General features: G+C 34.4%; 2 protein-coding genes across 7 annotated transcripts in view; one reads left to right on the forward strand and one right to left on the reverse strand.

Annotated features, from left to right (window-relative positions):
• The window catches only part of LOC105194318, a 294,708-nt gene that overhangs the window by 76,257 nt on the left and 202,770 nt on the right, over nucleotides 1-15,681 (forward strand). The window lies entirely within an intron of this gene.
• Nucleotides 1-15,681, reverse strand: part of LOC105194317 — a 302,455-nt gene that overhangs the window by 47,478 nt on the left and 239,296 nt on the right. For all 4 annotated transcript variants that reach the window (XM_011159176.3, XM_039453574.1, XM_039453576.1 and 1 more), the window contains exons 5-7: nucleotides 10,275-11,158; nucleotides 6,387-6,481; nucleotides 5,641-5,759 (exon numbers count right to left, since the gene is read on the reverse strand). In XM_011159176.3, coding sequence (XP_011157478.1) covers nucleotides 5,641-5,759; nucleotides 6,387-6,481; nucleotides 10,275-11,158 — 1,098 coding nt within the window. The remainder of the gene's footprint in view (nucleotides 1-5,640; nucleotides 5,760-6,386; nucleotides 6,482-10,274; nucleotides 11,159-15,681) is intronic.

A 15,681-nucleotide genomic window follows, 5' to 3' on the forward strand; every position in this document is an offset into this window, starting at 1 on the left:
TTCAACTTTAATATTAATCATATCGATGATCGATGGATATCTAACATGATGTATCTACCTCTTTACGATTGGTCGTCCATTTTAAAAAAATTCCAGCTATGTCAACTATGTAGCTTCATAAAATATAAAATTTAACAAACGCGTGTTTTGATCATTTAACTTACAGGTTACATCGAAAATCTGTCAATGTATCGAATACAGGCTTCATCGATCTTAAGTATTATATTCTCTAACAAGAAAAAAACTCTTGTGTTCACAAAATATCTTAACTTGCAATATTAAATATTTCTGTAATGAAACACGTCAATTTAAAAAAAAAAATAGACTTAAATTTATTTAACAATAAGTAAATTTTATTATCTATTTCAGAGTATTATTTCAGAGCACTTAATTTAATAAAATTTTTTAATTCTTAATTATAATAAATTTTATAATTACGTCGTATAATTCAAATATTTAAAAGCATCAAAAGGTAAATATCATAAATACAAATAAATTATACTACATATATTTGACAAAATTATTCGAAACAAAAATATATAAATTTTTATGTCAAAGTTAGTCAAATTAGTTGTAATTCTATAAAGAGCAAAAAATGTTCTCATTGATTTTAACGATGCATTAGCGTCTAACAAGGTAAAATTAGAATTCTTTAGAATTAGGATATCGGTTACCATATAATAGAGAACTTGATAAAGAACATAGCTCTATTAAATCATTTAATGTCTTACAAGATAATCTTACATGATCTTTATGGATCTTTCTTGTTACATATGACAAGTCAATCATCACTCATTGATCTAACTATTATTTGAGGAACTCTAGAAAAAAGCTATTTATATTATTTATATTATTTTTATATTATATCACATACGATAATTGATTTTCCTGAACATCTTTCTTCGCAATATTTCTATGCTCTTTGAAATTAAGCGTTCAAATAGATTTCATATCAAAACGCTGCATGGCGTAATTGTTTCGCGAGTAAGGAGGTTTTTTTATGTTTTATTTTTTCTACAATATCAAAATACAAATAAAAAAATAAAGCTAATAAATTGAATATCTAATAAAACTAAGAAGCCACGTGCAAATCAGTATTTTACTAAAAATTAACATTTTATGAAATATTTTACACAGTCTTTACAAACACAAAAATATATTTGTTAAATAATTTATTAACTAATTTGTTATATAATAAACGCATTCATATATTAGCTCCTAGAAAAAAATAATGTGATTAAAATACGTTCCTTTCGAAACTGTGTCTCTTTTATCTAAAACATTTTTGTATCATTAATCATTTTCAATCGAAAAAAATTGATTAAATTAATTAAATTATTGCAGACACTTGTAATATAATTCATGTTAAATTAATAAAATAATTCATATAACAAATAGATTAAATATTCTTAAATTCAATTGATAATGATAGTGCCGTACGGAATTTAATTTATAGAGATTAATATATTCTTATTATTAATATTTTTACGCGTTACTTATAGTGACACTTTCGTTTGTTGATTTTTGAACCCCTAAATTTCTTTGCCTGTGCGATAAATAAGCTTAGGAGAAATATTTTTGCTCTCTTTATTCGCTCTTATTTGCGTGCTCCTTAATAAGAGCCATTTCGCAGGACCTCCTGCTCGCAGTCGTAGCTTATTTAGCCAGCTGTAAAAACAGATCACCTTTCCGCGCTAAAACTAACTTGCGTGAAAGCTGATTCACGCTGCACAAAATAACTGTATCGCTGAATTTATCTTCTAATTTCACTTTTCAAGTCAACGGCAAAAAAAAACAAATCCTATTTTTGTCGTAATCTTAAACAAACAAGACACTTAGATAATACTATATAGTAAAACTCCATTTATTCAAACCCTGTTTATATTTATAACAAATTCATACTTAATTGCAAATATATGTATAAACTTAGAATAATTCGAATAATAAAAGTTTGACGTTCAATTTTCTGAACATTAGCGAACTATTATTAAAATTAATAAGTATTGCTAGAAGGGACTGCTACTAATGAATCTCAATTATATCCGAACCTCGGCTATCGGAACTGTCTTGTCCCCCAACATTCAAATAAACGGAGTTCTAATTGGCTAATGCCAGTAGTGAATTGGCAATTGTTAATTAGTTGATCGATTTTTTATTATATAAATAAAAATTAAATAAAAGAAATAAATATTTTTGAAGCTTTTTGGACGCACCTTACGCATTAACTGTATGTTGATCTCATAGATATTTTTTTAATTCACTTACAGAGGTATTATTTTAACAACGTAATTCTCTTTCTTAATCCGTGATATTCATACTACGAGGAAATATTTTGCTTTCTCGAAACTCTTCGACTATTCTCTGTTAGTTAGTAATCTTTTGTTTAATTTTAGGATATAATGGATTAAAACTTTGTTCATCGCGACGAAACACGTATTTCTTGTTCATCCTTGGACATTTAATTTGTATGGAACGCTAAAGAGAGAATCAAAGCTTCGAAATGTTAATATTTTCTCAAGATATTATTCAAATTATGAATAAAAGTTTAATATTACGGATAAATATTTCAAAAATCTCGCACGTGGAACAGTGCGCTCGTTGAAAATAGCCGCTTTAGAAGGAAGTCCTTCAATAATTGACTCTCTCCCTTGTGGTAGCTTCAGGTTTAATCTTGAGATATAATAGATAATATTATAACTCGGTGTCTGCTGTGTCACAGTACTTTGCGATGTCGACGTCATTATACGAGATGATAGGCGCTTGGGAGAATTGAAGGGAACGAATGGATAGTCAGTTTTGGGAAGGACGAATTTCGGTGTTTGTTAACAAAAGGTAGGAAAGGACCGTGTGAGGAGAGTCACGCGGGAAAGTAATTTCATCCCCACACATGCGAAGCGGAAACGCACGGGCTGGGATCGCGCCGCGGCACATAATGAAACGGCATAGCACAGTGCATTCGAATTTCCGAAAGTTCATTCCGCTCGTTGCAACAAGGCCAGATTGCGCGACACGCGAGCCTCACGTGAACCTTTTTCTTTTCCCTTTAATCTATTCTAGTAGTTTTTTGTTTCATGACATCGGCAGTGTTATGACATCCGATGTATTTCACGTGCTGGAAAGAAAATAAATATATACACATATGTATTTATACAGTGCACAAACGTTGCGCAAAAATCCATTTTAGATAAATAAATAAAATAGTAATAAATAAAAAATGAATAAATCATTGCCGTATTCTTTCATGTTGAATGATGTATAAATCAATTGGCAAAAATATTTTATGAAACAAAATAAAAAAATAAAAAAATAGTTTAAATGTGCTGCTATATTGTCTTTGGATATTATGATTAAAATTTAAGTGAACAAAAGACTGGCAAGTCAGTTGAATATTAAAGTATTTAGACTTTATTTCTTACGTTAATAAATTAATAGATGAAAATTGCATGCGTATTAGAATTACAGGATCATAAAATTTTATAAAAAACGTAATAGAATTTAAACACATACATGCGATAAAATATTATAAAAATATGCATTATTTCTAACAATGGGGGCGTAATTTTGATTCTTTATTTATACGTTTATGCAATTCATAAAATAAAAAATAGTATATTTAAAAAAATTATAAGTACATTATAAATACATTTTGACAGACGACAAATAAATACAAAACATATATACCTTACATCTTTTAAAATACCCTAACAAATTACACGGATATCTTATATATATTATAAAATTATAATAAAAAAATATAGTATAAATAAACAAATCTAAATAAATCTTTCTGAGAAATCTAAATCTTTGTAGATTATATTCGACAATCGTGCATTACTTTTTGATCGATTTGATCGCAAATCGACGTAAAGAATGAAGATCCATCGTAAAACGATGAAATGCAAGCGATTTCCTATCAAACTAAACACAATTGATGCGCGTGATTGACTTTAAACCACGGAAGCAATATTTTTTCATTAAAGTCTTCATAGAGTTTTTTCCTTCTGTCATTTCGAAAAAAAGAAAAAAAAAATTTTTTTGCTGCAATCGTTGCTATGGCATCGCTATAGAGAACGGCATATTGTAAGTCGTATTAACACACGGTCATTCATTAAAAGACAAAATCGATAGTCGATGAAATACTAATACCATAGAATCGCTATGATCGTGATGATAGCTGTAAGAAGGTTTTGATTTGAGTAAAGAAAAGATGTGTAACGACATCGCTCTATCCGGGTTTGTTCTGTCCTACTTCGTTTCTGGAGGTGCAGCTTTTGTTCATTTCTGCTTGCCGATCCTCCACCGGATCGGATCAGATTACCAGCCACGCTAAGGTGCTTTATCCCGAGAAATGCGGGTTTCCATTGCACCGAATCGACGACGTAACGGGATTGGGGGTAACGACGAGCGATGCAATACCGGCTTCGTACACTTCCACGTTTTGTTCCTTGTCCTTTCCCCCCATCCGCGTTTGCCCCATCTGTCCTTTTCTTGGTTTAACATACGGTCCGGCCAGCCTCCGCCGTTTCTCTTCGGAGCAGAACGATTTCCTGCCCGAATAGGATTCTCCTATGGAAGGGTCGCGACAAGGGATGCAAGCAAACGATCCTCCAAATTTATCCTCTTTCGGAGACTTTTCAGTTCACACGCGCGAAACGTTTCGCACGTGCACGACCTGAGTGCGAATTCTGCTTGGATTAATTAAGCTTGTAGAAGGTCGAGCTTACTGCGCACTGTAGATGAAGCGATGAATATTTCAAGTTGATATTCCAACAGGTAGTGACTAATGCTGAACTACAAAGTATCATGTATTCAACTCTTGTTTTCTATGGTAATTGAGCCGTTATTAATTTTTAAATATATTCAGTTTGTTGGTTAAGTTCATCGCATAAATTTATATAAAAAGAAGATGGGTTTTTTTTCATTATAACGCAAGAGAAAAATAAGCAAAGTCATTTTTCGGTCAAAACGAAAGTCTTCGTGCTTAATAATATTTTCATATAAATTATTAAACAGATTTTCCAATTTTATGAACTGCATACCGATTACAGTTGTCGAACTTAAAACGCAATTGTAAACTGAAGTTAGACATAATATCTAAAATTAATTTAATTATCATATTTAATAATGATGCTCTACAAAGCATCTTTAAACACTAAAAAACTTTTTGTGAAAAGTATCACCCTAACCAAAGTTCGAATCTCAAAATGCTTTTTGTTATAAATTCTTATTTCTTTGGTCAAAATCAAAAAAATTTAACATGATTATTAAAACGTATTATTTTGGATATTTATAAATTCAGTCGGTCAGAAAAATCAAATTTCTAACCCAAAAATGAACTAATCTAATTAGTTATTTTATTAAAGTATTTAATGTAAATATTTTAGACTATAGATATCTCTGATTGCATATATATCTTTGGTCGTTTATTTCTTTTTGGACATAATTGGCTCTAATTATAAAGCCTCAACAAGTTTGTTCTAAACTTTGATAAATGTTCTAAACTTGCAAATATATTGGATTATACTAAAATTATTTAAACATTTTTCTTGCTAAAAATATCAGACAATTATAAAAGCTAAAAGGTTATTTATTGTTTCCAAAATAAAATATTAATTACATGCTGGCTCAAACTCCACTTACCTGTAACGATGACGTTGATTTTTTTAACCAGCGGCGGATGCGTGGCAACTTGGCACTGATACAACCCCGAGTCACGTGGGTTCGCGTACAGTATCTGCAATCTCCAATTGCTGGGATATCTGTAGGATCAGACAAAAAAGAACAAAATAGTAGAAAATGATTGGATTGAAGGTTTGATTGGAAAATAAAATAGCCACAAAAGATGCATTTCCTGAGGCGATTGATGCAAATATATTTGCAATTTACAATATAGTGATTGGAATATGAACGTAAGAAAATTGACAGAACATTTTATTTCCTAATAAAGAGTCTTAATAATACGCTCTGCTTAAATGGACGAATGATAATGTTGCGGAATCTCACGTTACAGCGTGGTCGATTTTGATTTTTATATCGCATAAAACGGATGATTTAATCCTAGCGAAGGAAGATGAGAACGAAGCTTCTCTATCTTCGCGAACGACGACGTCGAGTTCATTCCGACGATGGTAAAAATCAACTGAGATGATAATTCGACTCTGACGACGCGATTACGCGGTTGGCTGCCCGGACTACCGCGAATGATAACGAATTATGATAATAACACTGACAATTTCACCACTGAATTTCACTCATCGCTGCAATCGTATTATAATACCATGAACTTCTACTTTAAAAATAATAAAATTATGCAACAAAATAAAATTATTCAGCTATTTCTTTATAAAGTCGGCATAAATAAATAAAAAAGATGTATTACAGCTTACCGAAAATTAAGACTGATTCTTTGGTCATTGCTATACGGTACTCTGCCTACGGTCAATAGACGAAAGAAGTCCTTAATGTGCTGCAACCATGTTACCTGTAAACAAAAAAATACAACGCTATTATTACCAGTAAATTTTTTTGCCAAATGTGTGTGTGTGTGTGTGTGTGTGTGTGTCGCGATATGCATTTATTTTTTTGCTATGTTTTTTTTTAAATTAAGTATTATACAATATTTTATATATTAAATTTTATAAAAAAATGTTTATAAATATTTTGTATAATAAATTGGGTATTAGACTGATTTATAAGCGACACAAGAAATAAGAAAAAATATAATTTTTCGATCAAAGCGGATTTTAGTGCTTATATTCGACAATTGATATGGAAAAATATAATTAAGCATCAAGATTTGCTTCGATTAGAAAACGACATTTCTTCTTGTTTCTAATAATTTTTATGTCTCTTAAACAAAATTACTCAAAGATATTCAAATTTTTCAAGCAATTACTATGATTCCCCAGACAAGTACAATAGGAATATATCTCAAGAGAGATTGCGTTGAAAATTAATAATTCCTTTTGCTCTTAGATTTCCAAAAAGGGCAGCGAGCAATTTCTGTGAAGCTTCGTGTATGTCGGCAATAAATGCAGACAATTTACACGGAGCTCCCTATTCGCTCAGAGAAATGTTGATTCAAGGCACGTTTACACGATACGATTATTAGACAATACTGTACAAAAATTTAGTGATATCAAACTCGTAATAATTAACTTCTTTGTCAATGAGAACAGAAATGTAATTATTTTCAATTTGCAAACATTTGCATAAAAAAAACAATTCTTCAGTTCTTTTATTTTGTATGTTATGCAAATCTTTTTATTAAGTTCTAACCAATTTTTATTTAAATCTACGTTTCTATTACTCCAATAAAAATTTGAAAATAGTATCGCAATTTATCTAATTAATTAGTAGACGGAGATAAAAATTTGGAATGGATTATAATTAATTTTATAATCTCGCGCGCGCGCTGCAACAAAATTGAAACTTAGTACAAACTGGCCTTTATGCCGTCAGTAGCGACATTTACGCTGTGCCCTCTTTCTGCACAAAGCTTTCTCTCGAGATTCGACCTCATACCATACGTGCCAACCGTCGCAATAACGGGATATCACGGGACAAGTTATCACATGGTTTGTCATCGCGGATAAAAGTCTGTCTCATGAAAACTTAACGTCCGCGACGAAAACATTAACCGTCCGAGGGATTTCGAAGACGGGCCGAATTATGTTATGGAGAACTTCCCGCCGAAGGAAACGGGGAAAATAATTTCTGGGCAAGTCGCGGACAGGTCCTTATGGTGCGTGTCACCTGAATTAAATTTGTCCCCGGAAAAGTTATCTCGATGGAAGTTCAAGAAGAGCCGCTTCAGTAGTCCCTCAACATGATGGAATTAACGAGGGAGTTAAACTTTTCTTTAAGGGAGGATGGCATGACGCAAAGGAGGAAACATGCAAAGAGATCTTTAAAATCGATTAGATTTATATATTAAATTTAAATATCTAGAGTGCGCTTTATGTATCTCAAAATTAGATAGTATACATTTCCATTCTGTCACATTTTTAATTAAAAAACAGCTAAATATATAAACTTTTCTTTATTTCTATTTCAAAAGTTTAAATTTATCTCACATACAAGTGCTTCATAACACACGTAATCCCGTTTCTTTTTTTATTAAAATATCAAATTACAAGAAAAAATATTAGATCTTAATTTTAAATACAACATTTTTAAAAATAAAATAGAAAAAGGCTCTGAAGAAGTAAATCAAACTGTGAATAAATGCCGTAAAAGCCAACACAAGATGTTCGTGTGAGAGTTAATGTAATTAACAAACAATTATTATTACAGACGTTTCGATCCTCTGATTTGGATCGTCCTCAGTAAAATTAATCCAAATCTTTAGCATTGTAATAGTATTAAAACCGAAGGTTACATTAATTAAATTAAAGAAAGAAGATTATGAGGGGCGACGCATTATTTCAGGCAATGTGTAATTAAAAAATAACATTTTTAACTTACAATTTTATTCACCTTTTATTTTTCAAAGTATTTTCGAGTCCGTGGTACGGTTCGCAGATACAATGTAATACAGGATGTCCCAGGGTAATGACCCATTTAAAATGGAGAGAAATGATTTTAATTAAAAATTCCAAAAATTTTTCATAAATAAATCAAATACGCTAATACATACATCGAATAGTAAAATTTTCAATTTCCAGTTTCAACATTGAATAGACTATCCTGATAAATTTTTTTAATGTTTACATGTACTTTTTATTGCAGATTTGGGTTACACGCAAAAAAAAGGAAACTTTTTCTTTCAAACATTTTTTTCTGGAAATACCATGAACCTTAAAATGATCTTAAATCTAAATACGATAAGAAAATAAATTTAAATAAAAGATTGATGGAGATACTATTATAAAAAATTTGAAAGAAGAGTTTCTTGTTTTTTTTTTTTACGTGCAATTCAAATCTGTACATGGTACAAAAAGTAGCATGTTCTCTTCATTTGAAAACAGGTATATCTGAGACACCTTATATAATATCTGTTTTATATAGGAATCATTCTATTTAAATAATCATGATTGCAAGTAAACATTTAACACAAACAAATATTTTCTCGAGTAAGCGTTCTGCTCGACGTCTTAAGTAGCCGTTTCACTAAAAGGAAGAGAACTTGGCAAATGGCACGGACGATATTTCATAATTAAGTTCCCTTCGAGCTGTTTGCTATTCTCGGAGCGCGCGGCGCGCACACTACACGCATAACGCACTACCTAGGTGACATCCACGCGACACGCATACACGCCTCGAATCGGAAGCACTCGTTTTCGTTCCTTGACACCACCGTCCCACCGCAATCGGTTTTACATTACGTATTCCGTGGAATATGAATTCCGCGGGAATCTCGAGCACCCGTGTCTCGGAACTTCAAGCCGTTCAAATGCGACGAGGAGCAAATGGACATAGAAATCACGGAAGAGAGGGACGGGGAGGTACCGAGAGGCGGCACTGATTGAAATGCGAAAACTTTCGCTACGACAAGATAGACGAGAACGTATACGCAGCAGACACTAACAAACGATGTTTGCAATTATAATTTGCGCCTGTGCTTGCCCGCCGTTACCCTTGCTTTACCTTCTCCATCGTTACTCTTTCCCCTCGATTCGCGTTATTTGACGGAGAAAAATGCGCGGTTTTCTTGATTAGACTAACGTAGTTGAAGCAATTTCCAGACATTTACTCTACCTTGATCTTATAGGTTTTAATTAGTTCCTTAAATTGACCTAGATAAAAAAGATTCACTACAATTTTCTTATAATAGAAAAGTCAAATAAGAGAGAAGCTCAAAAAGTTTTATATAAATGTATTGATTACAAAGATTTTTAAAAATTCTTCTTTAGTACAATTTCTTTGTAATGCACGTCACTTATGAAAAAGAATTGTAATAAGATATGCAAAGAAAATTTATATAGAATATTAAGATTTTATTTAATTAGAAATTTCAACTCATTATCATTTTTTTCTTAATCTCATGGACAAAGATTATAATACAGCGAACATTAAAAACGAAGATCATTCGTTCAATTTATTGGTCTCATTAAATAATACCTCGGATTATTGCACGACAGACTGTCATCGATGAAACGAAAGTATCTGACTCGACAAATCAATTCTCTCCCTCATTATATAATAATTTGCCCGTTTGTCGCGCGACGGTTGCCAATGAAAGTGTGAAGCAAAATTCGATCATTTTACTATTATCTGACGTTCCGCTCGAGAAAAAAGGATTAACGAGACTAACGGTGGATGGAGCAACTCACCTTTTTATCGCCTAGCATGCCGATCTTGCAGTCCAACAAAACGGTACTGCCGATTCTCGCGGTCACGTTTATCTCCCGATCACCATCTTCGAAATATGGGCCGAATTTTCCAAAGGCGCTATCGATGCTGGGTAAAACGAACTTCCTGCCCAGCAACGTTCTGTGAGTAGTTATCTGAAACTGATGATCACGACCGCGTTCCGTTTCGAGCGTCCTGATCGACGGTTTAATCTCGTAGAAGGCCTTCGTCGACTTGCCGGGTAACAGCAAGTTATTCGCCGGTCTAGACTGATTTTTCCTGGTCTCACCGAGCTTCCTCGTTTCATCCATATGGCCGACGCTAGTTTTCCCCTGTTGTCGGCTGTCTTGATAGTCTTCCTCCTTCTCGTCTGGCGGTGGTACTTGAAACGAGATTGTCCTGATATCTGGCCCGTTTCTCTGCTCGCTGTATCTCGCTTCCGTAACGTCTTCATCCTTCTCCAGCGATATCACCGTCGACCAGTCGTCTTTCGACTTTTCTACAGTGGAGCCGTTCGTCCCTCGAACGTCTCCGTGGTCCAGCCTTTTCGCTGGAGCCTCTTCCGCCTGCTCCGAGTCCTCGATCCTTTTCGAGGCGAATATTATCTGATCGTCCACGTATTTCTTCGATGCGTTCTCGAAATGAGGATCCACCACGGTAACGAGCGAGGACGAATCCTTTGTTGAGACTGGGTATTCAACCGTGAAAGCGGAAATAACTTCCTCGAGAACTGTTGTATCGTTGCCGCGAGACCAGCCAGCGATTTCGATAGTACGATTCTTCGCGATTCTCTCGTCGAAGCGATCTCGTTGATCTTCCTCGTCGAGATGATTAATGCCACGCTCGATGGCGCCGTTCTCCGCTTCTGCGGGGAAGAAAACAAACAGCCGTGTTAACGATAAGTAAGTTAAGTCGGAACGGATGTACGCGCGTGATGGGCGGGAAATGTAAGGGTGAACACAGGTTCGTCGGTCGTGTCGAGGGTGAATCGACATGCCGACGAGGCGGAGCGTTCGCTTCGCTGAGATTTATGACTTGGAACGGGGTAGGATGATCTCCGGTCGGGTGAGGATTTAAATGCGGACGTAAGAAGTGCAGCCCGAGAATTTTATGGGACATTCAAGAGCTCCCAGGGGATAGTCAATAAATGGCCAATCAAAATCTCCGATCTAAAAATGTAATAAAGTGCGATAGTAAACTCGAGTTTGCTTTAAGAAAAGCACGACTGTAAATTTGGAGTACTGCCGAAGTCGATTATACCGCAATCAAATAATATCCGTATATTTCTGTTACGAAGGCATACATAATATAATTTTAGCAACATGAATTTACCGAGATTACGTATAATTCGTATCATCTTCCCAATTCGGAAATTCATTTCGGCAACTACCAACATAGAACAAAAGCCGAAAATCTGCGCGCGACATTCTGCTAGCTTGGAAATATTCCACACGACAAGTCACGTGATAATTCTACAGTGTGTAATTCCTTTGTCCGCGGTGTAGCGACACACGTATTTTGTCGAAACAAAAGTGCCGCGGGTTTACTTCCGCAGGAATTTCATTTCGCGAGCGTGCGTATCACGATCGTGCTTTTATTTGCGACAGCGCTGGCAAAGTTTTCGGTATAAGGTTTCGCTGCTCCAATGGCTTCGATCGCAATCGAAGTCCATGAAGAAACTCGTGATAAACAACTCTTTTGAAAACTTCCTTTGACGCGCTTTCTGTCATCCAACGAAATTTACTTTAACGCGAGCAGCGTTGAAAAATTTCTTTTATATTATTAAAAATTTGTTCTGCCGTTAACACAAGTGGGCGACTTTTTTTTACAGAATAATTGCAATAGAGAATCCAGCGACGTAGTCCAATATTGTTGAAACTACATTTTGTGACGATTTATTGTAAATCGAAAACTTTGCGTCGAGGTAGATAACACTTGCAGGAGATTTTAGCCATAGCCATCTCGTTAAAAATTATTTAACGAGAAGTCAAACAAACGACTCCGATATAATTATAAATATAAGAATATGTAATTCTACTTAATACATTTTGTAAAAAAAATATAATGCAATTTATAATCCTCTTTTTCTATTTTTATGTGAACACCAGAATTAATACTATTTCATTCGTAGATTCGATCTATAGAAATTTCTGAAAATATATTCGTGGCAATGCTCCAAAAGGCAAAAACTTTTACGCTATACAGTGTTGCTTATATTGTGCAATGAAACTGTATCGCAAACGAAGCGCAGACTCGTTGACGTTCTGATGCGCGTCGAGCGATGTCTGACAATCGTCGCAATCCTATTTACGCAAGTGGATATTGCTCTCGCAGCAATAACAATCGCTATGAATATAGAACGATCACCTCATCGTCGTTATATCCACCTACGGCAGCAAATAGGGAAGATTACAAGATTGCTATCTGACGCGACTTCTATCAGAGAACGCTCTATCTCCCTCTGTATCTTCTATTCTACCATTACTCGGAACAGCTACAGACTTTTATATAGTTCCTCAAGCATTTTGCTCTTCAATTTTCTCTACTTCGTCACAAGACGCTACACGAGTCCAGCCCCTCATCCCTTTCATCTTCTCTACTCTTGCGGAAAATTGAAGGGATCAAATCACCACAGACGAAAGAAACTGTAAAACGTACCGTAATCGTCAATGTCCTTTTCTACTTTATCATATTTATGCCTTTCTTTAAACACGAAAATTTTGCTGTGCGCTAATATTACTAAAAGTGTTCCAAAATTATTGAACTGCCGGTTCTGTCAGTAATTGGTAAAAATTTTTAATTCGGAGAAAATAGTTTTCGCGCTTCTTTGCTTGAAAAATTACTAATAATTCAATTAGAAACTGATGTGTTTGAAAACCTGAAAAACTTTATGAAAGATCCATAAAATGATTTACGAAGAGCATTCAGTCACAAATGTTTATAGTAGAATAAATTATTTTCAAAATTGTCACAAATTTCTCTATAACTGTTAACTAAAACTTTTGTACGTGACTGTGTCCTTTTCAGAATTTCGACTATCGATATATATCGCTACGTTGACAGCCTCTAATATTGTATACAGTTTTGCGAAACTTTGGGGAAACGCCGATCTCGCCGATTGTTCAGAAAATGCGCAAACGTCAGCGAGTCGATATATACCGCGATATTTGGCGATCTTGTTTAGGCGAATCGATATTGCCGGCCACGCCAATAGCAGAGGCTATAATGGTAACAGCAACGACAACGTGACATTCGTTCGTCGTTCGTCGTTCGGAAGCAATTTAACGCGCGCTTTGCGTCGCGAGTGATCGATCGATCGTGTCGAGCAACGCCGTGTAATTTTGGCCACCGACGACGTTCGTAATGATTTATAAAACGGCAGATGTGTATACAGAGATTTTGACAGAAAATTCAAAGATCGCTAGATTCTCTCGTGCAATTTTCGTTTGCAGAACCGATCACAATTTATCACAATTTATTTGTTTTGTGCTTTTATATACAAACTGTGTTCTTTTTCTCTCTCTAGAAAATATATTGAAAAATGATTTATAAAACGGCGAATATACAATACAATGACTTCCTCAAGAATCCAAGAAATCCTCTGAGCAATTCTTGCTTTTATTATACAAAGATCACTTTAGCATCAATTATTTGTTGCATATTTTATACCAAGCCGTACTTAAAAGATTTTTGAAACTAAATCGACTTGAGAATTAAGTTACGAATCGAGTATATTCCAACTCTGTTTGATTAATTTTCGCTGGTATTATCAAAGTTCTATTGACATATTAATCTTCGCTTTGTCGGGGATTACACAGTATTATTATTCGTGGCAATCCGATCTCTGTGAACATGCCCCGAATAACATGTTCTGTGATAACAGATAAGGCGCTCGCTCGTCTCGGGTTTTGTTGCCAATCCGTCCGGGGAAGCTTTTTCTTCAATCTCGCGCCCTGAATACAAGCGATTGTGCGAATGATTGATCGCCGCCGTGTGATACGCCGGAGCTTAAAAGCGCCATTGCTCTGGGAGTGCAAGTGATTCGTGCGAAATTTCGGCGATTAGCCTCGCGCGATACAGCCCCCGCCACAAAATGAAGATACACTTCGCGTTTGTTCCTTGTGATTGATAGCCTTCGATCGGGCCCGTGTAACCGATGCATAAGTAACGTATCATTTTTCATTCGGCGCGTCTGCAAATTTCGCGTCTAATTCCCTTTTCTATCTTCGAGCTGAGCGCGTTTTCAACCTGCTACGATCGAGCGGACGTGCCGAAGTAACGTGGCGCACCTATCTCCGCGCTCTGCAATTTGTCAGCAAGGATTTACGCTTGTCACGTGTGATAGACAAATTCGCGAGACGTGCGAAGAAGGAAATTCCACAGATTATTCCTGCGGGCGCGACAGATGCACTCCTAGATGGACGTTGCTCTTTGAAGTGTCGAATTAAAAGTAAGTCTACGCAGAGAGTGGAAAGCCCGATTTGGAAATACATCATTCACGAGATAATATTTGCTATAAAGAAATATTTTACTTGTTATAATAATTTTATGACTTTCAAGGAGTAATGAACAAAATTCTTTTCCTAAAATTTCTTAATTTATTTAATTTTATGCTTGTGTCTCTGTGATAATCTAAAATCTAAAACGTATTATAAATAAAGGAAATAAATATAGAGGAAAGACGGAGGTTGCGAGATACCATGATTTCTTGTATAATTCGCGTTGAATTCTAAGAGCAATTGTTAAAATTAGTTTTACAATCTCATTTTCTCGATTGAATAAATGTACAATAGATTTGTGTTACAATTAAGACAAAGAACATTAATTTAAAATTTAAATAAAATATTTCAATGTGTTTTAAAAATTTTTTGTTTTTGACAAAAATGACACGTTGAGTACATAAATCACTGTTCGAATAAAAAATGACTTCAGTGCTCTTCACAAAGAAATTGACAGTCTTGGTTATCCGACTGTAAAGAAGTCTTCTCCATCACAAATTTTTTAGGAGAAGATAAATAGTTGGAGACTTTGAAATTTCAAAAAATTTCCATGGATAAAAATCGGTCGGACACGGAATGTCATGATTGTATTATAAGAATTAATAATATGAATCCATTTTACAAAATGTAAAACTCTTGCTTTTTTCCACTACAGTACCAGAACACGTTAGAATCTATTTAACAAGACACATTTCATTCTTTTAACAGGAATCTTTAATTAAAATATTATTTATTTTCATCAACTGGAATATTTTTATTGTTTATTTCTTTTATACGAATAAAATATCAATCAATTAAAAAAATGGATGAGTTATTATAATTCATAAAAATAATAATGTCTTTAGCCATAAAAACACTGGCAACATTAAGCGTAATCTCGTTATCCGAT

This window comes from Solenopsis invicta, chromosome 1 (genome assembly GCF_016802725.1).
Source record: "Solenopsis invicta isolate M01_SB chromosome 1, UNIL_Sinv_3.0, whole genome shotgun sequence".
NCBI classification, from domain to species: domain Eukaryota; kingdom Metazoa; phylum Arthropoda; class Insecta; order Hymenoptera; family Formicidae; genus Solenopsis; species Solenopsis invicta.